Genomic DNA, 24,343 nt, shown 5'->3' with positions numbered 1-24,343 from the left:
CGTCAAGGCTGTATGTTGTCACCCTGCTTATTTAACTTCTGTGCAGAGTACATCATTAGAAACGCTGGGCTGGAGGAAGCACAAACGGGAATAAAGATTGCCAGGAGAAATATCAATAACCTCAGATACGCAGATGGCACCACCCTTATGGCAGAAAGTGAAGAACTAAAGAGCCTCTTGATGAAAGTGAAAGAGGAGAGTGAAAAAGTTGGCTTAAAGCCCAACATTCAGAAAACTAAGATCATGGCATCCGGTCCCATCACTTCATGACAAATAGATGGGGAAACAGTGGCTGACATTATTTTGGGGGGCTTCAAAATCACTGCCAATGGTGATTGCAGCCATGAAATTAAAAGATGCTTACTCCTTGGAAGGAAAGTTATGACCAACCTAGACAGCATATTAAAAAGCAGAGACATTACTCTGTCAACAAAGGTCCATCTAGTCAAGGCTATGATTTTTCCAGTAGTCATGTATGAATGTCAGAGTTGGACTATAAAGAAAGCTGAGCACTATTGTAGCTTTGTGTATTCTTGTCTGAAGTCTGAAAGGGTTTAGGCTTCCAGCTTTGTCCTTTGTCCTCAGGATTGCTTTGGAAATTCTGAGTCTTAACGTGGTTCCATGTAAATTTTAGGGTTATTGTTACTAGTTCTGTGAAAACTGTTTTGATATGGATTCCATTAAATCTATAGATTGCTTTGGGTAGTATGGCTATTTTAACAGTGTTAATTCTTCCAACCCAAGAACATGTGATATCTTTCCATTTCTTTGTCTTTAGTTTCCTTTAGCAGTGTTTTATAGTCTTCAGCATGTAAGTTTTTCAGTGACTTGGATAAATTTATTCCTAGCCTTTATTTGGGGGAGGGAGGATGCAATTTTAAACAGGATTGTTTTTTACTTTCTCTTTCTGATAGTTCATTGTTAGTGTAAAGAAATGCAACTGACTTCTGTATATTAAACTTGGATCCTGCTACCATGCTGAATTTATTTACTAGTTCTAACAGTTTCTGTATGGAGACTTTCGGGTTCTCTAAATAGTATATCATGTCATCTGCAAACAGAGATAGTTTTACTTCTTCCCTTCCATTTTAATGCCCTTTATTTCTTTTCTTTGTCTGATTGCTGTAAGTAGGGTTTTCAACACTGTTGAATAGAATTGGTAAGAGTGAGCATCCTTCCCTTGTTCCTGAATTTAGTAGGAAGGCTTTCAGCTTCTCAGCATTGACAATTGTTGCCTGTGAGTTTGTCCTAAATATATTTTATTGTGTTGAGATGTTTCCTCTATATCTAGTTTTATAGTTTTTATTATGGAAGGATGTTGCATTTTGTTTGAATTCATTTTCTGTGTTTATTGAGGTGATCATGTGATTTTTATTCTTCAGTTTGCTCACATTGAGTGATTTTTGAATATTGAAAAACCTTTGCATCCTTGGGATAAATCCCACTTGATCATGGTGTTCAGTCCTTTTAATGTATATTGGATTCAGTTTGCTAATATTTTGAGTATTTTTGTATCTATATTCATCAAAGATATTGGTTTGTTATTTTCTTTTTTTGTAGTGTCTTTGTCTGGCTTTGGTGTCAAGGTGATAGTGGTGTCATGGAATGAATTTGGCAGCATTCTGTCCTTTTCAACTTTGGGACTAATTTGAGAAGCATAGATTTAAGTGCTTCCTTGTATGTTTGGTAGACTTCCTCAGTGAAGCTGCCCAGTCCTGGACTTTTGTTTGCAAAGAGAATTTTTATTACAGGTTTTCTTTCACATGATCAATCTGTTCAAGTTATGTTCACTCCATTTCAGCAAGCTTTGTGTTTCTATAAACTAATCCATTTCTTCTGGGTTGTCCAATTTGTTGATATATAATTTTTTTTATTTTTATGACTTTCTTATATTTCTGTGGTATCAGTTGTAATTTCTTCTTTTCCATTTCTTTTTTTTTCCATTTCTTATTTTGCTTTTTTAGGCCCTCTCTCTTTTCTTGATAAACCTGGCTAGATTTTGTAGATTATGTTTGACTTTTCAAAAACCTTGCTCTTAATTTTACTGATCTTTTCTATTGTATTGTTTTTAATCTCTATTTTATTGTCTTCTCATCTTTATTATTTCCTTCCTTTAGGTGACTGGGGTTTGTTTGTTCTTCTTCTGATTGTTTTAGGTGGCAATTAGGTTATTTGTTAGAGATTTTTCCTGTTTCTTGAGGAAGACCTGTGCTTCTATGCACTTTATTCTTAGAACTGCTTTTGCTGCATTCCATAGATTTTGTAAGGGTGTGTTTTCATTTGGGGGCTCCCCTGGTGGCTCAGTGGTAAAGAATCCACATGCCAATGCAGAAGACACTAGTTTGATCCCTGAATTGGGACGATCCTCTGGAGAAGGAAATGGCAACCCACTCCAGTATTCTTGCCTGGAAAATCCCATGAACAGAGGAACCTGGGAGACTACAGTCCATGGGGCTTCAAAGAGCCAGACACAACTTAGTGACTGAGCATACACGTTTTCATTGTCATTTGTTTCAAGGTATTATTTTTTTCTTTTATTTCATCATTGTAGCATGTTGTTTAGTCTCCATATGTTTGTTCTTTTCCTGTTTTTTTTTCCCCCTGTGGTTAATGTCTGCTTTCATACCATTGTGGTCAGAAAAGATGCTTAAGATAATTTCTGTGCTCTTAAATCTGTTAAGGGTTGTTTTGTGATCTTGTATGTGGTCTGTCCTAGAGAATGTTCCATGTGTGCTTATTTAAAAAAAAAAAAGTATATTCTGATTTTTGGAGATGTAGTGTCTTGTAGATATCAAGTCCCACTGGTCTGATGTGTCATATAGACTATCTGTTTCTTTACTGATTTTCTGTCTGAAAGATCTGACCATTGATGTATATATGTAATTAGTATAAGACCCTCTGGTTGTTTTTATCCATTTATTATTATATAATGTCCTTCCTGCCTTTCTTTATGGACTTTAAGTCTCCTTTGTCTAATATGAATACTGCTACCACCAATTTCTTATCATTTCCAAATCCATGAAATATCTTTTTCCATCTACTCACTTTCAATCTGTATGTTCTTAACCCTGAAGTGAGTCTTTTGTAGGTGGCATATTGTAGTGTCTTATTTTTCATCTAATCTGCCTCTCTTTGTCTTTAGATCAGGTCATTTAGTCCATTGACATTTAAAGTAGTTATTGATGAATATATACTTATTGCCATTTTCAACCTTGTTTTCCAGATGCTTTTGTACTTTGTTGATGTCTTCTTTTTTTTTTCTTTTGTGGTTTGTTGGTTTTCTTTTGTATTATGCTTGACTTCCCTTTGTTTGATTTTTGTGAGTCTAGTGTATATTTTTGATTTGTGGTGAACCAGGTTTTTAAGTATATTGACACATAACTATGTCTACTTGCATTTTATCATTTTTTTCTTGTTTTTCAATCAATGTACTGGCTTATTTAAATGATCTTAATCCTTTTATATGCTTGCCTTTCCTATTGTAATTTTCCCCTTTCCTATTAAGTCTTGCTTCTTTTCTCTTTAGAGAAAACCTTTCAATATTTCTTCTAGGGTAGGTTTAGAATTGCTGTATTCTTTTAATTTTTGCTTGTCTGAGAAATTTTTTATCTTTCTATTCTAAATAATAATCTAAAAAAAATAAATTATAATCTTGCAGGGTTTAGGATGTTGTAGGTTTTTCTCTTTAAGAACTTTTTGAGTATATCATGCTTCTGGCCTACAGAGTTTCTGCAGAGAATTCAGCTGATAGCCTTATGGTGTTTCTCTTGAATATGACTCTTTGGTTTTCTCTTGCTACTTTTAGACTTCTGTCTTTGTCTTTAATTTTTTGCCATTTTAACTATGATATGTGTTGATGTGGATCTGTTTGCTTTCATCTTTTAGGGGACCCTCTGTGCTTCCTGTACCTAAATATCTGTTTCTTTCTTCTGGTTTGGGAAGTTTTTAGCCCTGATTTACTCAGTCCCCTTTTATTTCTCTTCTTCTTGGACCCCTGAATTGTGAATGTTGTTACAGTTAATGATACACCAGGTGGACTTCTCTGAAGGCTCAGTGGTAAAGAATCCACCTACTGATGCAGAAGATGCAGGTTTGATCCCTGGATCAGGAACATTGACTGGAAAAAGAATTGGCAACCTGGTATTGCTACGTGGGGAATCCCACGGACAGAGGAGCCTAGTGGGCTACAGTCCGTGGGGATCGCAAGAGTGTTGGACGTCATTAGTGACTAAATGACAACAACAAAATGATACAGTGAGATCTCTTGTTTATATTTTTAGAATTTTTTTCTTCAGCTGTTCTGAAGGAGTGATTGCCATTGTTCTCCAGATCACTTATTTGTTCTCTGTAATTTAGTCTGTTGTTGATTGCATCTAGATTGGCTCTTATCTTAGCAATTGTATTATCTACCTTTGATTGGTTCATGTTTATAGTTGCTAGTTCCTTGTTACAATGATCTGAATTTCTATCAGTTATCTTTTTTAATTCCTATAACATTTTTCTTCCTTTTTGAACACAGGGTCTGGGAGACTGGTGAGGGCTGTTTTATTTCTTTCAGGGGAATTTCTCTTGTTCTTTTAAATCTGAGTAGTTCCTCTGCTTTTTCATCTTTCTTAACTTCATTCTGTCTCTATGAATTTAAGAAAAACAGTTCTCTACTATGGATTTGAAGGTGTGTTTTTAATATGGAAGCATCCCTGTATAGTCTGTGTGAGTGCAGTATTTTTGACAGCTGCAGTTCTGCCCATAAGCAGCCCAAAATTGCTTCTCTTTTTCCATTGTGTTTGCCCCAGATATAGTGCTGAGCTGTAGGCTGTGGTGCAGAGTAGACGGGTGCTGGGGGCCAGGGCACTGTGGCTGCATGAATGAAGATGAACGTGCTGTTTCCTGGGACCTTAACTGCCTCTCTGGCAGCCTCTCTCAGGACCTGTCCACCTCAGATCGAGCTCCAAGCAGAGGTGGGAAGTGGGTGGGCCTGGAGCTCCGAGTACTCCTCCACAGGGGCTCTCTCCTGGAGACACGCCTTTCTGAGCATAGCAAAGTCCACCAAGTACCACTGCCAACCCAGGCCCACCCGCCCACTCCTTTCCGCTTCACCCCCACCTCCACTTGAGGTGCTTCAGACTTCTCAGGTAGCTTCAGCCTGCAGCAGCTCGAAGCAGGGCTTGAGTTCCCACCCAGAGACTGAGGCCAGGGTGTGGCAGTGAGAACACCAGTCCTAGCCGTTAGACCAGTGGTCAGTGACGAGGCCCTGGCCCTTCAGCTTTGCAGAAAAGAATGCCCACAAAGTTGGAAAGTAGTGAAACAAGTATTTGTTAAAAGGGGAAAAAAAAAAGTACAATATGTGTGGATAGACACACGGGCAGACTCAAGAGAGTTGCTGAGTCACATCCTCATGGCAGTTTGAATTACTTTTATGGGGTAATTTCTTCGGGTTTCTTTTGGCCAGTCATTTTGATTTGCCTGGTTCACAGTCTATATTTGGTATATCTCAGGATCCTCCCATGTATGAGCACACATCTCTTAGCCAAGATGACTTCTACCAAAAAGGCAGATGGGTAGAATATCCCTTGACATCACTCCTGCTTTGACCTCCAGGGAGCCTTTCTGCAGGAATGTGGTCGAGGAGGTCTCATGACTCCCTAAATGAGAAATGAATGAGAAGCTGAATGAGAAATGTGTGGTCTGGGCAGGGCCCAGCCTCCTCCCTTATTTGTGCTGCTATTCTCGTCTTGGAGTTTCAGTCCATAGGCAGTGAATCTCTAGTTGCTTTACTCTGATGGGTGCCCATCTTCCTCCTGCCTCGGGACTGTGGACTCTGTGGCTCTCTGAACACAGTCCAGACCCTGAGAGCTGGCTCCTTGCAGCTATTAACAGATGGAGTCCTCCTGCAGAGCATATCTGCCAAGATTCACTGCTTAGCTGCTGTACATATTTGTAGCCCAACCTGATTCACACTTGGTGTGGTGAGGTGCAGCCATCAGCACCAGTCTGTCTCCACCCTGATTGTTAGCAAGCCAGCATGCACACATTCTGATCAAGTCTAGGCCCCTGAGACCCCTCTGTCTGTCTCAGCAGGCAAGAATGCTTCCCAAGCCTACTTGGGTAGACCCTTTCTCCTTTACACATGCCTACCAAAGGCATCTTGATGTCCCATCTTGATGCTTTTTTTCTTCCCTGTCCTACCTGGTTACATGGAGATCTTTCTTGCAGCTTTTTTATATAGGAGATCTGCCCATTTCCAGTTGGTTTTCTGTGAGAATTATTCCACATGTAGATGTATTTTTGATGTGTTTTGTTGGTGGAGGTGAGTGTCACATCCTACTACTCCACCATCTTGATCCCCCTCAGGAAGAACTTCTGAGTCTACTAAGTAAACATATTGTTGGCTGCTGTGTGAGACTGATATATTTTTGCAACCTGTATATAATAGAAAAGTTGTTCTTTATTGTATGTACAGTAGTATTCCTCTACTTTTAAAAAATTGTTTTATTTATTCCACCATCTCTGATCGGGCTCCCACTGAGTGGCTGATGGATAGTTAGGTGCTGGAGATTCAGTTTGTCTACTCTTTAGGGATGCTGCTGCTGCATTATGATAAATGTGTAACAGTTTTATTTAAGAACAGATTCTTGTGTTAAATTTTTTATCTTAATAACTTTAAGTATCAGCAGTGACTGAGCAAGTACTTTTTTTCACCAAAACCTAATTGACAACTATCAGTCAATGCATGGAACATGACTACTTAAAGCATTCTTATTCTAAAAGAATTTCAGAATTGAAAAATCTTGAGCCAGCGTTGAGTCTGTCTCCCCATTCTCCACCTAGTTTTTCTGATGTAAAACAGAGATTTAGAGAGGTCAGTATTCAACTGAGGTTACATAGCCAGCTTACTTGCAGAGCTTGGAGACCGTATGTTCTACCTAGTAGTCTGGAATCCTAGGACATCTGTATTAATTATTGTTTCGGCTTTGGTGAGCTGTTTTGGATTTGAAACATTTTGGGTGGTATTTTTAAGTTCTTGAATTTAGAATTTTTGTTGCCTCTTTTGAATTCTTTAGCCCAAAGAATGGAGAAGAAGGTATGCTCTCAAAATACCTTGTGATTTTGCTTTTAAGGCTTCCCTGGTGGCTCAGATGGTAAAGCGTCTGCCTGCACTGCGGGAGATCTGGGTTCGATCCCTGGGTTGGGAAGATCCCCTGGAGAAGGAAATGGCAACCCACTCCAGAACTCTTGCCTGGAAAGTTCCATGGACAGAGGAGCCTGGTAGGCTACAGTCCAAGGGGTCAGAAAGAGTTGGACATGACTGAGCAACTTCACTTTCTTTTTGCTTTTAAAAAGTGTTCTCAGGCATGTCATTCTGTTTGCCTTTTTGAAGAAAAAAATATGATTCTTAATATGGAATTGTCTGACATTTTTTTACCTATGCAGTTTATCTTGTGACATTAATTTTTCTTTTTCTCTTTTTAGTCTGCCATTTTCAATTTTCAGAGTCTATTGACTGTAATCTTGCTGCTTATATGTACCTGTGCTTATATCCGATCCTTGGCACCCAGCCTCCTGGACAGAAATAAAACTGGGTATGTTACTAATAATGTTTAATCACCCAAGTTAGTTCTTAGAGATAGTAAATGCCAACTATTGAAAGTCATTAAGTAATTTAATTTCTGTATGTAATTTAGTTTGTATAACTAAATTATGTAAAAATAACTTTTTCCATTGTTTTTCCTTGTTATTTAGAAATCCAAATCTTTATATTCATAGATTTTTACCAAAAAGATAAATATCAGAAGTGACCTGACGTGTGTTGGACTGGGAAAAAAAAAGTGTATTTTAAAAGATGAGATAGTTTTTCTTTCTGAAATTATAGCTGCAGTTTAGTAGTTTCAAAGACAGGGTTTGGCCTTTGTTTTTAATAGTAAAATCCATTATCTTATCTTGAAAGCATTAAACAGTTTATAAGCACTGTGTCCACTACAGTACTAATATAGACGTTCCATCTCCACTCCAGGACTGCTCTAATCATATAGGCTCCCCAGCTGTATCATAAAGCAAACATCTTTGGAGAAATTTAGCTTTCTTAAAGCAATAATAAAAGTTAAGTTTTGGGCATGTCACATCCCTTTTAATTGTATGTTAACACTCCTACCAAAATTGAGCTTAATGTGATACCACGTAGACTTAAAATTTTTAAGTGCCATGTTCCTCATATAGAAATACATGTTGAGTGCAACCAGGACAACTATACTAAAAGCAGAGACCAAATGGTGAAAACTGTCTAAACTTTCTTTGCCTTACAGATTAATTCTGTGAATAATTGTCTTAATCCTTTCATGGTAAGATCCTTAATCATCTTAAGAAATAATAGGATGAAATAGAATACTTCACATAGGAATAATTAATTATCTCCACCTTTTTTGTTTTTGATGGAAAGGGAAAGTTCTAATTAGGATACTTCAAAATCAGGCTCTGTTTTTCCACTAAAAAAAATCTCCTACAAGAAGCAACGTAGTAGATATTCAACTATGAGAGAAAATAATTATCTTTCCTTCAACTGCATTATATCTTTGGGGTCATAATTAACATTTATTCAAACATTCCATTATCTAAATCATTTGGCTCTTGTTACTATTTCTTTTTATTATGTAGGTTTGTTTGAACAGCTATAAAGGCGTAGAGAACCCCTACCCAGTTTTTGATAATGAAAATCTATAATCTTGTTCCAATAAACTGATGATCTGTCTCTATTGGCCCAAGGCATTTTATTTAACCTACTGAAGGTGAAAACAGATGTTATTTGTCCATGAGTTTTTCTGACAACACCTCACTTCCTTTGTAGAGATTATGTTCTTACCATTCCACCTTTTCTCTGAACTCATATTGCACTGAGTCTTCAGTCCCTTTGTTGAAATTATATAATTTTATTTGTTGCTTAGTTGTACAAGAAGCCTTTCTACTCAGCTACACAATTTTATTTCCTCCTTCCCTTTCTCTGCAATCCCCTGTGGGTTTCTCTGGTGCTCAGCAGTGAAGACTCCACCTGCCAATGCAGAAGGCGCAGATTCAATTGCTGGGTTGGGAAGATCCTCTGGAAAAGGAAATGGCAACCCACTCCAATATTCTTGCCTGGGAAATCCCATGAACAGAGGAGCCTGGCAGGCTATAGTCCATGGGGTCGCAGAGTCAGACCCAACTTAGCAACTAAACAAAACAACAAAGCATATGGTAGAATCCAGTAAACGATCTCATCGATTGTTAGTTTAGATTTATGATACATAATGTTTAATAAAGAATTTGTTTATTTCATTCATGAATAATCACATAGTGGTAGAACAGAGTATTTGTACTTTTCTAGTGCTGCAACAAAGTAGGCTGCATGTGGAAATGTCTGCTTCTCATTCCTTTGGAAGCAGGAATACATCCACTACATGCTACATTAAAAAAGGAGTTCTCAGGGCTGCCAACCTTACAGTAGAGGTTGAGCAGTAGTATACTTCTCCTACATAAAACCAAAGAAATAGCATGCCTATTTTTACATTTTAAAGTATATATGACACAGGTAGCTGTTTGAAAGCTTTTTTGAAAAACTGTTTGTTTTGTTTGCTTTTTACTGTGCTGGGTCTTCGTTGCTTGCTACATGGGCTTTTCTCTATTTGCAGCAAGTGGCAGCTACTCGCTAGCTGTGGTGTGCAGGCATCTCATTGCGGTGTCTTCTCTTACTGAGGAGCATGGGCTCTAGGCCACGCAAGCCTCAGTAGTTGCAGCACGTGGGCTCAATTCCTGTGGCTCATGGGCTTAGTTGCTCTCAGCATGTGGGATCTTCCCAGATCAGGGATCAAACCTGTGTCTCCTACTTTGGCAGGTAGATTCTTTACCACTGAGCCACAACGGAAGCCCCCAAAACATTGTCTCTATACAAATGTTAAGCTCCTTTTATTTTGACTTATACAAGTGAAATAATTTCTGTGGAAGACATTTTTACTGGTCCTTGTTCTTTTCTGTTAAAAATGTATATTTATGAAACTCATAATAAACTTTCCTTTGGTTATACTGAGTGTTCCATGCTTAAGTGAAGATATTTGGACCAATTAAATAAAATGAGTTCTTAATAACTTCACTGTTGAAAATAGCAACTTCATATTTTGCTGCTTCAAATAGTATAGAACTTAAAAGCAGCAGAAAAGAGTTGCTATTTTGTCTAGTTTCCTATTTTCATAGACTTTGTAATTTTATCAATGTATATGCTTATTGGCTTATGTCTTTAAAAACTAAGAAGCATATTTGTATTGGTGTTTACCAGCTTAAGTTCCTTTTAGCATTTGGGATATTATGTAAATGTCTAAGTAGGGAAATATGTGAAAAAAGCCAAAGCAGTACCAATTAATCTCTTATGTTGCCAAATTAGGAACTTTTTTCCATTTAAGTAGCTTTTAATATGCTCTGTTACACCAATTTCCTACTGATGCTTTGATGCTAATTTCTAGACTATAAGACCTGAAAAGACCTTGACTGTGATGATATAGTTTCAGACTGTTCTGAAGGGCCTTAAGCTTCCCATAGAGGAACTTGAGGTGTCCTACTTCTGAATACCACAACCAGAGCAGCTTTGAGTCAATAATTCATTTTAGAATCAACAGATTTTTAGAATCAAGTTTGCAGGGCATTGCAGATCACTAACTAGTTGTCTTCCATTTTTTTGATGAAGTGTAAACCAATGTTAGTGATACCTGGAGTTATTGTCCACACTTTTAGCCTATGTAATATTGAACACAGCACATGTTAGTCACTATTCTAAAGATTTTCTGTGTAATAACTCATTTAATCCTTATGGCAACCCTGTGAGAATGAGATAATGAGTTAAAATAACCTGCTCACAGTTATGCAGCCAGTTAAGTAGAATTGAATTTAGGCACAGTTTAGCCCTGATCCTTTGCTTTCAAGAGTATACATTTGTCCTTTTTATTCCTATAGTGAAGTTGTTTCACCTGTCAGAATTCCCATCCTTCACAATACTTACATTTTTGCCCATTTCATTTAATCTGCTCTAAGGGACTTTTTGCTTTGATGTCAGGAAATTACTGTATACTTCAGAGGAGGAACGTGTTTGGAACTTAATTGAGTCAGCAATTTTTTTAGTCTTAACCATTCCAATATAATGATTTATTGCCAGCCATCTCTTTGGGCAAAGAAAATGTAATTTCTCTCAAATATATACATGGTTTTCTTCCTATAACAATTCTAATTCACTGAAGTAATTTTAATGTTAATTTATCTTGATTTGTAACCATGTGTAATACTATTTATATTTCTGTTCTTTTGTCACATCAAAATAATTGTCTATAATTTTTTTTCCAAACATCTCTCTTCATTGAATGTCATTTTTTTTAAGCTGGTATTTTTTAATACATGCAAAATAAGCAATATATCCATATATTATGTATTACATATTTATTAATGGGCTTGAAATACAAATATTAGTCTAATTTTTATTATTTCCAGAATATATGTATTTTATATATTTTAAATTTCATATGAAATTATAGTTTCATATACAATATCCCTAAACTAAGATTTTCTTATCTTGAAATGTTATATTGAATATATACATTGAAATATAGGCTCATATTTTTGTATTCCTCCTCATTTAATGTTATGGTCATGTAAATACTGTCACTGGAGTTCATAATTATAGATGATTTAAATATAGAACTATATTCAGTAAAAAGTTTTTTCAGTTAATGTCAAAATTTATCCAAAACCAACTGTGTCCGTTTACTGTTTTTTCAAAATTAATGTTTATTTAAATCAGCGTTATGTGTTTTCCACTTTTGAAGGTAAAGCACTTGAAGTTGACTGAGTTAATCTTTTAATAGTAAGCTCTTATGCAAATTTTTGCCATTCTTAAATTAATTTACTTTGGGCTCAACCTGTGAGACCACATGTTCCAATTTCTAATAGTTTCTATACATTGATGGTTGATAAGCTATTGTGTCCTACTTTTCTATATAAGTAGTGGTTCAATATCACATGAATTTCAGTTTAAAACAATGCATCAGCAGTTAAAATGCTAGTATGTAATAAATTACCTATATGATACTGAATAATTTGTCTTTCCCAGTAATCGGTAGCTACTTTTTTATTTTCTGCAGGTTGTTGGGTATATTTTGGAAGTGTGCCAGAATTGGTGAGTATCTGTCTATTATCTCTCTACTCTCTTTTTTTTTTTAATCTCTCTAATTTCTTATGCTGTAAACTGTTGGCCAGTTATATTCAAACAAATCAAAATGTCAGTTTTTAAAGTGCAAACTTCCCAGTTGTGTACCTTTTAGCAGTACTTTATAGAGTTCCACATAACTCTTCTCTTGACACTGTTTAAAATGATTTCACAGATACCTTCTAATATTCACTAATAGGGAGATGGAAAGCAGGACAAAGGTCTCTGTAATTTAGACAGTAAACAGTATGCATTCCTGGTTTTGAGGAGATTACAGCCAAGTATGTATAGTTTTATGCACACCTAGTATAGAGCATGCTGTTCTGTATAATGTGTACCATTTTGATAACTGAGGATGATTTTTCCATTTAATGAAAGGCTTGCTGAACAACTATCTAATTGCCCTCTGGTAAGTCATAGAATCTTACTAGTTGCTTTTAGAAAATATGAACTATTTCATCTTTTGAATCCATGTATGTGATCGTTCTTGAAATTTGTGTAAATGTGGATATCTTCTAACTTTTCATAATAAAGTTAGTAGCATCTTAAGTGTGTAAATGGTTAGATAACAATATATATTAATATTCATTGTCCCATAACATTATATATAGTATTTAACACAATGCCCAGCACATACTAGATTCTCAAATAATTGGTAAGTAAATGAATTAAAATGTACTTTATTCCCCAATAATTTTTTTTTTATTGACGTGTAGTTGATGCAAAATATTATGTAACAGGGCTCCTCAACCTCTGGGCCACAGACCAGTTCTGTGGTCTTATTGCTGGGTCATATTGTATGTTTGAATTGCTGGGTCACATTGTAGTCTGTTTTTACTGAGAAACCACCTTTTCCACAAAGGCTGCATTAATTTACATTTCCACCAATATCACATCCTCAGCAACATTTGTTGTGTCCCTTCTGATGATAGTCATTCTGATAGGTGTGAGATAAAATCTCATTTTGGTTTTAATTTGCATTTCTGTGATGATTAATAGCATTGATCATCTTTTCATCTGCCTGTTGGTCATCTGTATGTCGTCTTTGAAAAACTTTCTCTTCAGGCCTTCTGCCCAGGTTTAATTGGATTTTTTTTTGATGTTGAGTTGTATGAGCTGTTTATAGATTTTGGATACTAATACCTTATTAGTCATGGCATTAGCAAATATTCTATCTCATTCCATAGGTTGTCTTTTCATTTTGTTGATGGTTTTCTTCTGCTGTGGAAAAGCTTTTAACATTAATTAGATCCAGTTAGTTTATTTTTGCTTTTGTTTCTTTTAGATCCCCAAAAATATGATTTATGTCAAAGAGTATTCCACTCTATTTTCTTCTAGGAGTTTATGGTTTCCAGTCCTACATTTAGGTCCTTAATCCATTTTGAGCTTATTTTTATATATAGTGTGAGGAACTAGCTGTTCTAATTTCTTTTTTTTTTACATGTAGCTGTCTAGTTTTCCCAGCACCACTGGTGGAGGTGGGGAGGGGTTCCTGACACAGTTTGGTATGGTGTCTAGGGTGTTCTGAAACTTGGCCTGCTAGTGGGCCAGACCGTGTCCCAACTGGACCCAAGGCAGGGCCTGGCCTGCTGGGATGGGGCCTTAGGGGGCAGTCTGAGTCTGTAGGTTGCAGAATTGTGGTTTATCTGGCACTTAGTGTCTGCCCCCTGTTGGAGTGAGGCTGATCCAGAGGCTAGAGCAGTCTTCTCTGAGGGTAGGGCTGGGCTCCATGGGTTTCTGGAGCTGGTGCCTGCCCACTGGTAAGTGGAATGGGGCACTGAACCCTTTGGTGGATAGGGCCATGGTCAGAGGCAGCTGTGGGCTCTCAAGGCAGCATGTCTGCTGATGGATGTGGCTCTGTCCTCATCAGGTGGGTTGCTTACCTTGAGGTGTCTCAGCAGTCACCTGTAGGCTGTTGGGCAAGGACACAGTTGGGTCCTAGCAGTCATAAGCTAGAGGGAAGATTCTGCAGTGGTGCCTGCCAGTGTGCATATGACAGAAGTAACTCTCAGAATGGCTGCCACCAGTGTCTGTGGCCCCAAGGTAAAATGCAGTCGCCTTCTGCTTCTCAAGGAGATTGTCCAAGACCAGAAGGTAGGTCTGACTGAGGCTCCTATCATGTCACTGCTTTGGCCCTGGGTCCTGAAACATGTGAAATTTTGTGGGTGTCCTTTAAGAGAAAGGACAAAAATAAACCTCATGCATTTATTATCAATTAATCTACAACAGTGGAGGCAAGAATACACAGTGGAGAAAAAGTCTCTTCAATAAGTGGTGCTGGAAAAACTTTATAGCTGCAGGTGAAAGAATGGAATTAGAACATTCTCTAACAACATACAAAAATAAACACATATTTAGGCCTTTATTTAAATATCTTAAGACTAGATACTGTGAGACTTCTAGAGGAAAATATAGGCAGAAGACTCTCTGACATAAATTGCAGCTGTATTATTTTGGATCCAACTCCTAGAGTAAAGGAAACAAAAGCAAAAATAAACAAATAGGACCTAATCACACTTACATGTGTTTTCACAGCAAAGGACACCATAAACAAAATGAAAAGACAGTCTACGGAATGGGAGAAAATACTTGCAAATGATGTGACCAACAAGGAAATTAATTTCCAAAATATACAAACAGCTTGTACAGTTCAATATTAAACAATTTCTTCATAGAAGACATACATGAATAGGCACATGAAATGATGCTTAACATCGCTAATTATTAGAGAAATGCAAATCAGAACTGCAATGAGGTATCACCTCGCTCCTGGTCAGAATGACCATCATCAGTGGCCATTGAATAATAAATGGTGGAGAGGGCGTGGAGAAAAAGGAACAGTCCTGCACTGTTGTTGTAAATTGGCACAGCCACTGTGGAGAACAGTGTGGAGATCCCTTAAACAAAAAATGAGTTACCATGTGATTAAGCAATCACATTCCTTGGCATATATCCAGAGAAAACCATCATTTGAAAAGGAAAAGATATATGCACCCCAATGTTCATTGCAGCTGTAGAATATCACTCAGCCATAAAAAAAATAAAATAATGCCATTTGCAGCAACCTGGATGGACCTAGAGATTATCATACTAAATGAAGTAAGTCAGACAGAGAAGACAAATATATTGTACCACTTACAAGAAGAATCTTGAATTTATTTACAACATAGAAATAGACTTGCAGATATTGAAAACAAAGGGGGGGGCAGATAAATTAGGAAATTGGGATTAACAAATACTATTACATACAAAATAGATAAATAACAAGTATCTACTATGGTGGCTCAGAAGGTAAAGAATCTGCTTGCAATGCAGGAGACCTGAGTCGATCCCTGGGTTTGGAAAGATCCCCTGGAGGAGGGCATGGCAACCCACTCCAGCATTGTTGACAGGAGAATCCCCATTGACAGAGGAGCCTGGCAGGCTACATTTCATGGGGTCACAGAGTTGGACACGACTGAGCGACTAAACACAGCACAATATAGCACAAGGAACTATATTCACTATATTGTAATATATTTAATGGAAATAAATCTGAAAAAGGATATATAAATACATATGTCTATGTATATATGTATGTGGATGTATAACTGAACACTTTGCTGTATACCTAAAACATTGTAAATCAGTTATTCAGTAAAAAAAAAAAACATTATGGACAGTTTGAGGGGATAGAGAATATCACTGGATTAGGGTCATCATTTCGGTTCAGTCACTCAGTTGTGTCAGACTCTCCAACCCAGTGGACTGCTGCAGCATGCCAGGCTTCCCTGTCTATCACCAACTCCCGACCTTACTCAAACTCATGTCCATTGAGTCGGTGATGCCATCCAACCATCTCATCCTTCTCCTGCCTTCAATCTTTCCCAGCATCAGGATCTTTTCCAATGAATCAATTCTTCGTATCAGGGGGCCAGAGTATTGGAGTTTCAGCTTCAGCATCAGTCCTTTCAATAAATATTCAGAGTTAGGGTCATACGAACATTAAAATTATTGACTTATGGTGAATAAAATGTTATGGCATTTTAAATCCATTTTTTATGTAATAAATTAGAGAACATTGTACAATTCCGTTAGTAACTAATCCAGGTGACTTTGTTCACAATTGTTGCTTGGAAGTGTAGGTAAAGGTTTCAAACATCTAGTTTATAGCTTTCTTAATGATACCCTGTTAGTGTTATCTATTTTTATGTCTAATTATAAACTATGCCTTTTCTTTTTTTGCTTGCCCATGTATTTCCATTTTCCTCTCTCTACTGCATGAATATCATAGGTTAAGTAGTTCAGTTATTCACTTTTGCCAATTATGTGAAAACCATTAGCTTTTCATTTTGGCAAAGTGTTTTAGAAAATGTTGGTACTGATATGCTGCTTTCTCAACCACATGTTCCTGTCTTATCTTGACACAGAATAGATCCACAAAGAAAGGATGCAATTTTAATGGGAAAAGGCCCAGCCAGATCATCTTATCATGTTACACATCACATTACAGCAACTGTTTCACATTCACTTATAGAGACCTAAGACCAGACAAGAAGTAACATTCTTACCCTAGTTCAGCTAAAGATGTTTAGCTCTACCACATGGCAATCTCTTTTAAGAAAATTAAAAACAGGATAATGAAACCCATATGTAAATCATAGTATTCTAAGTTGGAGGATGAGGAAAAGAAGAACTTCCTCAAAAATTAATTTTTAGCAGATGGCAAATTTAGGACAGTATTAATTTCTTCTTTTAGTATTTAAGAAGACTATATTTGACAGTAAGAGTATCTAGCCCTATGGAAAGAGGGACAGGCTTCCTTATGAGATCTACTTGAGATTTTGGTCTGATTGATTTTTGTTCTTACTGTTTTGTTGGATAACTTGAGTTTTTTACTCTGAAAGAATCAGCATTGCTGGGGGAAAAAAAAAGGAACAATAGTATTTTCTAGTTTCTTTTTTTTCAGTTGAGATAATATTGTGAAAACTGTATTTTCTCACTTTCTTAATTTTTGTTTAGTTGGAACACAGTTCATTAAATGTCTGTGGATAGAACACTCTGAAAAACACCACATGTTTATTTTGTTTGCATGTGTGTAAAATGTGTCCTATGAATATTGCCATTGAATAGATACAAAGATAAAAAACTTACCAGTTGTATCCCTGTGGTCTCAGTGAGGGAGCTCTAAAAATAATGACCTTCAAGGTTTTAGTTGATAAGAGTGATCAAGATAGACATTTTCCAGAAGTAATTAACTAACCTTGCTAAGTGAAATAAGGAACTTAGTTACTAGAAAAGAAGTTATTTTAAACATCATAGAAAAACACAGGTGAGGGGAATATAAACCATCTCTATAAAGGAACCAGGTACATACGCAGGATTATTCCTAGAAGAAGCACGTCCTCACTCTTTCTCCTTCCTTCCTTCGCCTTTCATGTGTGCCCTCAAGGTAGCATAAAAATGCCCAGTGCCTTGTACAGTCTTGCAATTATTGAAGAAACAGGAACGAACAGGATAAGTTTGAGTTAGTTCACAATCATAGGATCTCTGTTTGCAAGACAACTGCACAAGCCAACTCCAGATCTACTTCATGCAAAGGAAAGTCTCTGGCTATAAATAGACACTCCTGAAACACATGTGAAAATTGACTAATTCAGAAGTGATTGTTCTAAGTTCTACGTCTCTAACCCAGAGTAATTATACTATAAAAGATTTGATACAAAATCCATCTCAGAAATAGTTTTCTCTAATGTGTTTTTATTAAACATTCTATGTGATGTTGATTTTTAAAATGCCGTTTTATTGAATAGTTGTTTATTTTCATTGAGGAATGCTATTTGTTTCCCCTTATAAGCTTCTTGAGATCATTTCTCTTGGGTCTTTATCCTACATTCTTTGTTATATTTTTTAATATGTACGTTTATGCAGTGACACTAAAATGGCTAATCCAGTGTCTTCTAAAGACATGACAAAGAGGTGGTCTTAGATAGGTATCATTTAATTCATTCTGGTGTGTACTGACTTTTATGTTGCATGTAGTTCATTTTGCCCCTTCCCCTAAGTGTATGGACTTCATAGGCAAGAATCTTACCTTGGTTTGTATATGCCTGTCTCCTCTAGTAATAACCTTACATTAGCCACTCAGTTAACATGAATATATTTAACTACCTTTTTTCCAACAGGTGAACGGAAGAGTCCTTATGTTGCAGTATGCTGTATCGTGATGGCCTTCAGCATCCTTTTCATACAGTAGTTTGGAAGAATGCCAGAATTCTTCAGTTGCCATCAGATTTAAATATGATAAAAAAAGGACTATCTGCCGAAAACAATGGAAAGAATGGTTAACCCTTTTATCTCTGAACATTGAATGAGATACACTTTCAGCTGCTGTTCTCTATTTTTGTTATTGGACCAATGTTCTGTATAAATAATTAGGATGCAACATTTAATACTCAGAATTTAAATATGTCTGTAACAATCAACCTCAGTACTGTCGCTACAATATTACATTCTGCATATGTCATTCTGTTGTGCCAGATACCAGTTTTTAGTGAGGTATCTTTAAGGCACATAGTAGAAAACAAAATTGGTAAATTATTCAAGTTCCTTTCACTGTGATTTGGAAATGATAAATCTTTATAGAATGAGACCTTTTTTTTTTGGACTAGCTTTTTTATTGGGGAAAAAAAGGTTCAATTTGTGTTGGTAAGGATTGCATTCATATTTATAAGGATTGCATTCATATTTAATAATGCTGGCTTTTCCTCTGGCCATATCATTTTGAGCATTAACCAGAGTACCTCTACTCTTAGCAATCTGTAGTTTATTACAGGTATTTAAACTATTTAAAACAAGCCTATGTAGTTCTTCAGGAGGAAGATAAATGAGATGTAACTTAAGAGAAAATGTTAAGACTATTGAGAAAATGTTCCTATTTAACATAAAATAATTCAGAATATATGAGTGGTGTTATCTCTGAAACCTCTGGTTAAGTATGGTTAAATGTCTTAAGCAAAAATTTGACCAGCTGTCATTCTCCAAATAACACTACATGCTTAGAGTAAAAAGAGCTAATCAGAACAATTACCGAACGATAACCTTGGGTATGTTTTCCATTCTTTCTAGTGTTAGGTCTGTACATTTTAATTATCCCAAAATACAAACTGTGTTTTTGTTTTTTTAATACATTGCTCTCAATCTAGTTTATGTTTTGTATATCAACCTGAACTGGAATCTTGTTTAACTTAGTGATGATAAACAGCTTTCAAATCTACTTACCATATGCCATGGCATAAATGTCTTTGAGCTTTGGTTGATAAAGGAAAACCTTCAGTAATTTTCATCCAGGCAACAGGAATTTTGGAAATGTGACTTACAGATTTTGTAGTAGAGCTGTTATTTACACATTGATGGTTAACATTTGAGGTTCAACCAAAATTCAGTTAAAATTTCAAAACTAAGGAGAGCTTCTTAGCTAAAAATTGCCTGTTACAGTTATAATTAGATACTATTGTCAGCTATTAATTGCCCTAAAGGTAAGACTAAACCTTTTTTTTTTAAGATAAAACTGTTTGTAATTATTATAAAATGAGCCTGCCAGTAGCTCTTTCTGCACAAAGTACAGAACTAAAAGTCACTTATTTTTATGACTACTTTAAGGTGCTTAGTAAGAATTCTAAGAAACATCTAAGAAAATCTTGTTACATGTTGCTGGTTTTTGGTTGGGTTTTTTTTTTTTTTTTATGCAAAAGATGAAAGCTTCTGTAGGCTGTCAGTATCTTTGGTTATTGTACATTTCTGGCTTATCTATAGCTGATTTAAAATGGTATATTTTGCCCTAGACAAGTAATCAGGTTATGATAATTGTTCCTACCTGCACTGTCTCTTGGGCTTTTGCATTAGGTCAAGGATTTTCAGGATATCCCCCAAAATAGAACTCTTATCAGCATACAAAGAGTAAGTAACCTTCCTGGGTCTAGTTTCTGAGTGACCATCTGTTGTCCAACTCTGCTGCCAGCTAGATTTTCCTAAAGCTATGTCAACTAACTTTTTTAGTTGTTTACTAACACAAATCTAATATGAAGAGGGCAAGAATATTCTAGATAATCAGTTCTAGGGTATCTCTTTAAGTTGGCGTTTCAGAGGAGGTAGGTGGAAAGTAGAGGTAGAAATAATTTCTTTGGACATTTATTTGTGGCAACATATAAGCATTTTTTTTTACTGTGTGTAGGTGCTGAACAAAGTGGGAAGCAGCTTATTTCTGACTCCAGACATTCTGACCTTTTGAAACATAAGATCTTTGGGAGGTGGGAAAAATCACAGGATCCTGTGGGGGGAAAAGGCAGTCAGCATATTCTTTTTTTTTCCAAAGAGTTACCACTGCATCCTGTTGTCTAACCTAAAGGGCAGAGTAGATAAGTAGTCCACAGAATATTCAGATACTCCCTTTGTGGTCTCAGCAGGTTGCAGAAGACGATTAAGGATCAATTTAAGCATCAGAGGCTCTGCCTCTATCACATCGTCTTGGTGCAAGGTAGGATTTGATGATGGGCACTAAAAGTCCACAGTTTACTAGATTTGAATACTCTCCCTAATCTCCTTCCCGGCTCCAGAATCTTGATTCCAGCTTGCCTGGAATTTTTGTGTTGATGTTTAGTTCCTGATTGGCCTCAGCTGTACCAATGGCAGGAGCATGTCTTTTTTCCAGGCAGTCATAAAAAAATGTCAGTCAAAAGAACACATAGTCTGTTGAATTCCATCTGTGGCTTAAAAAAGTTTAGATACAAGTCCAGTATCCTGTTAATGCTTATGCTGCTGTGTCAAGCACTGCTATCCTGAATGTTTTTTGCATCATCAAATTCAACATAGCCCTTTAATTCTGGGAAAAGTAGTAGTATGTAATTTGTAATAGACACCATAATCTTCGTAAAATGTAGATCGATCTAGTCCTAACCTAGGACAAAATAGAGGTTTGAATGAAGTAACTTCTGTATAAGTTCACAAAGTCAAAAATGAACAGATCTCTGGCTAGTTTTGTGAAAAACCTAGCACTTGTAAATAGAATGTTTATTTCAGCATTTTTAAGAGGCATTAGTATAATACTTTCAGTCTATTATCAGTGACAATATAAAGACAAGTACAGTTTCTTCACTCCAGTGTTTCATAATGTAGTGGGTGAGAGAGAAATGAGGTTATTTATATGAAGTACAATATGATAGCATTTATTACCGAGATAATACCAGGATTCTAGAAGAAAATAAAAAGGTGACAGTTCAATCAGAGATATGAACTTCCTTCCAGAGAAGCAATGCTTACACTGAATTTAAGAGCAATATGCAGATGTACCAGGGATATATATTATGGACGATCAGTACCTTGATTACTGTGAAAGCCACTTGGGAAGTGGAGTTCAGCCGTGAACAACATAGGTTTGAACTGTGCAGCTCCACTTACATGTTGGATTTTTTTCAGTAGTAAATGCTTTAGTAATAAACCATCCCAAGTTGGTTGAATCTGAGGATATGGAACCATAGTTAGGAAGGGCAGACTGTAGGATATGCATAGATTTTGGACTGCATAGAGGGTCAGCACCGCTTATCCCCTCACTGTTCAAGGGTCAACTACATTAAGACATAAGTCGAGAAAGGTGGAGAAAGGTTAGATCCTAGAGGGTCCTGTATTTTTCTCATTACCACCTATTACCTACCTCAAAATTGAAGTGGAATGTGTTTTCTCCTGCCTGACAAAACTTCAGGAAAAAAATAAAATTCCTCCCTTGGTGTATGTGTAAACAATTCCTCCCTTGGTATATGTGTATGGCATATATCCATGCCAACCTTATTTTGGACCAAGAATACAGTAGTATCCTCTTCAGAGACACACGCATAGCATATAAAGTCAAGGTAACTTACAAGTGAGGTCAGGTATTCTTAGGAACTTTGTAGCTCATACTCTATCAATGCCAAGAGTAGTCAGGATTATTAAAGCACAGGTGCACAATTGAAGGTAGTTGTAATTTCTACATTTCTGGGTGCACAGAAAAGATTTCCAATCTTTTCAGTCTAAATAAGGAGATGTGCTCCTTTCAAAACGTTTGAGAAGATACTGTATCACAGGAAATTGAAAACAAGAATGAAACATTCTTACGGACCCCCTTTTTACTTTCTCTGGTATCTAATGAGAGTAGATGAACAAAAGAAGTGGGCTTCCCTGGTGGCTCAGTGATAAAGAATCTGCCTGCAATGCATTAGACACTGAGTTGGGAAGATCCCTTAGGGAAGGAAATGGCAACCCACTCCCACTATTCTTGCCTGGGAAATCCCATGGACAGAGGAGCCTGACGGTGTACAGTCCATGGGGTCTCAAAAGAGTCAGAAACGACTTAGCGACTAAACAACAACAAAATTAATACCCAAGTAATAGCATTTTTAATACTGCACAGCCTTGTTATTCTCAGTCTGCCTGAGAATAACTACTGGCTACTAGCTTCTACTACTATAGAAGTAGTAGATACTACTAGCTTCCAAAAATAGCTCATGATTATGCTGTATATACATTGCCTTCCATGGTTTCCTTTACTTTGCTCTAAACCAGTTCCAAGATGGTAACCTGACATGCCACTCCAGTATTGCAAAAAAGAGGGTAGGTAGAAATATGTTTCCTGTGGTTTTGAGAGTACAAAGAAGCATCCTACTCTCTGCTTAGTGTCCATGTCTGTGGCGTGTAATAAAAATCAAAATGAACTCTCAAGAGCCTCCTCCTGTTGTCTTTTGTCAGATGAATGAGGGTTGTTTTAGAAGTTTTGAAATTGCCACCTTTTGAGTAGGATACAAATAAATATGTTTCTGTTTTGCCTGCATTTTAATCCGTGGCTGGTCAGGTTTGGTTTGGGGGAGTTTTTATATTGTTTTACATCTTAAAGCCATTCAGTCTATAGTATTATATTGCTATTTCTTTGAATGAGCCTTCAAGGGTCTAAATGACTATGAAGTCATGAATTCCCTGCAGAGATTGGAAATCTGATTCTGAGTGAAAGTGACAGTTGTTGAAAATTACTTTCAACCTGTCCTCAACTAAGAGCCTTCAGATACCCAAATATTCTGGCAAGTAGCTATCAAAATCTGTGAGCAGTATCCATCAGAGTGAGATTATTTAGCCAATTTATACCATTTGTTGAAAAATATGAAAAAACATATATGTACTATGTGCCTTGCTTTGGATAGCATGGTCTTTCTACTGTTATCTTCCCAGCCCTCAATTTACACAAGCAAATCTTTTTTTTTGTTTGTTTGACTTAACAACTTAATTGACTTAACCAAATGAAATTTCAACAACTGTATTTTTAGTTGAGTTTAGAACTCAAAAAGTACTTCAGATACAAATAGAAAAACAATTTCCTAGTTGTATCTTCAATGTATAGTTTAAACCACCCTCACTGCTTCATTGTAACTACCAGTTGATGTAAGACTAAAGAAAAATCACTAAATTTCTGATTTTTAACTTACGTCAAAAGAATTCAAAATGGCTTTGCTTGAGACAATTGAGTTTAACATAGTAGGAAAGCAAAATCTGTTTTCTGTTCAAAGGGTTTGCATTAATAACCTCAACCATAACAGAATTGCTGGGAGGGAAAAAAAGAGAAACATAATATTGGAAATACGGAAAGGTCACTTCACACATACTTCACAGAGAACAAGAACACACAGAAACTGCAAAATGGCCAGACACCACTACTGTTAGAGCTCTGTTTGGCGAGGGAAGTAGCCTCAGAGCAAATGCGTCGTGACTGAGGTTTTGTACCCAAATTGCCAAAATGTACAATTTATAAGCCACTTTAATATTTTTGATCAAGTAGTATGTCTAGGCTAAACACTGGAAAAATAATTTACAAAGATACTAAACTGCTTTAAAAGGAATAAAGATACATTTAAGGCATTTTAAGAAGAAATCAAAAAAGGAATATTTGCAGTAGTGAAGTTTTAAAGAGATCTGCAAACTTAAGGTTTGACACCAAAAGATTTGACATTGGGGACAAAGTTTGGAAGAGAGATCACTCTGTAACATTTCATTAGGGCCTTTGCAAAACAGGATAGGAGTTTCCTTTTAATTTTATTTAATAAAAGTATTGTTTATTCTTTGGTCGCTTTG

The 24,343-nt window shown here is 36.5% G+C and overlaps 1 protein-coding gene and 1 non-coding gene across 2 annotated transcripts in view; both read left to right on the top strand.

The window, feature by feature from the left end:
• Positions 1–22,945, top strand: part of TMEM167A (transmembrane protein 167A) — a 44,342-nt gene extending 21,397 nt beyond the window's left edge. The window contains exons 2-4 of the mRNA XM_020894186.2: positions 7,471–7,580; positions 12,150–12,184; positions 18,379–22,945. Coding sequence (XP_020749845.1) covers positions 7,471–7,580; positions 12,150–12,184; positions 18,379–18,449 — 216 coding nt within the window. The 3' untranslated portion in view covers positions 18,450–22,945. The remainder of the gene's footprint in view (positions 1–7,470; positions 7,581–12,149; positions 12,185–18,378) is intronic.
• On the top strand, positions 9,373–9,507 carry LOC139034573 (small nucleolar RNA U109). The gene has a single exon (XR_011487109.1). It is a non-coding gene; the product is annotated as a small nucleolar RNA U109 (small nucleolar RNA).
• Positions 22,946–24,343: the final 1,398 nt, after the last annotated feature.

This window comes from Odocoileus virginianus, chromosome 3, assembly GCF_023699985.2.
Source record: "Odocoileus virginianus isolate 20LAN1187 ecotype Illinois chromosome 3, Ovbor_1.2, whole genome shotgun sequence".
Lineage (NCBI taxonomy): Eukaryota > Metazoa > Chordata > Mammalia > Artiodactyla > Cervidae > Odocoileus > Odocoileus virginianus.
Note: the sequence above shows the minus strand (reverse complement) of the source record. Positions and strands in the feature narration are given on the sequence as shown.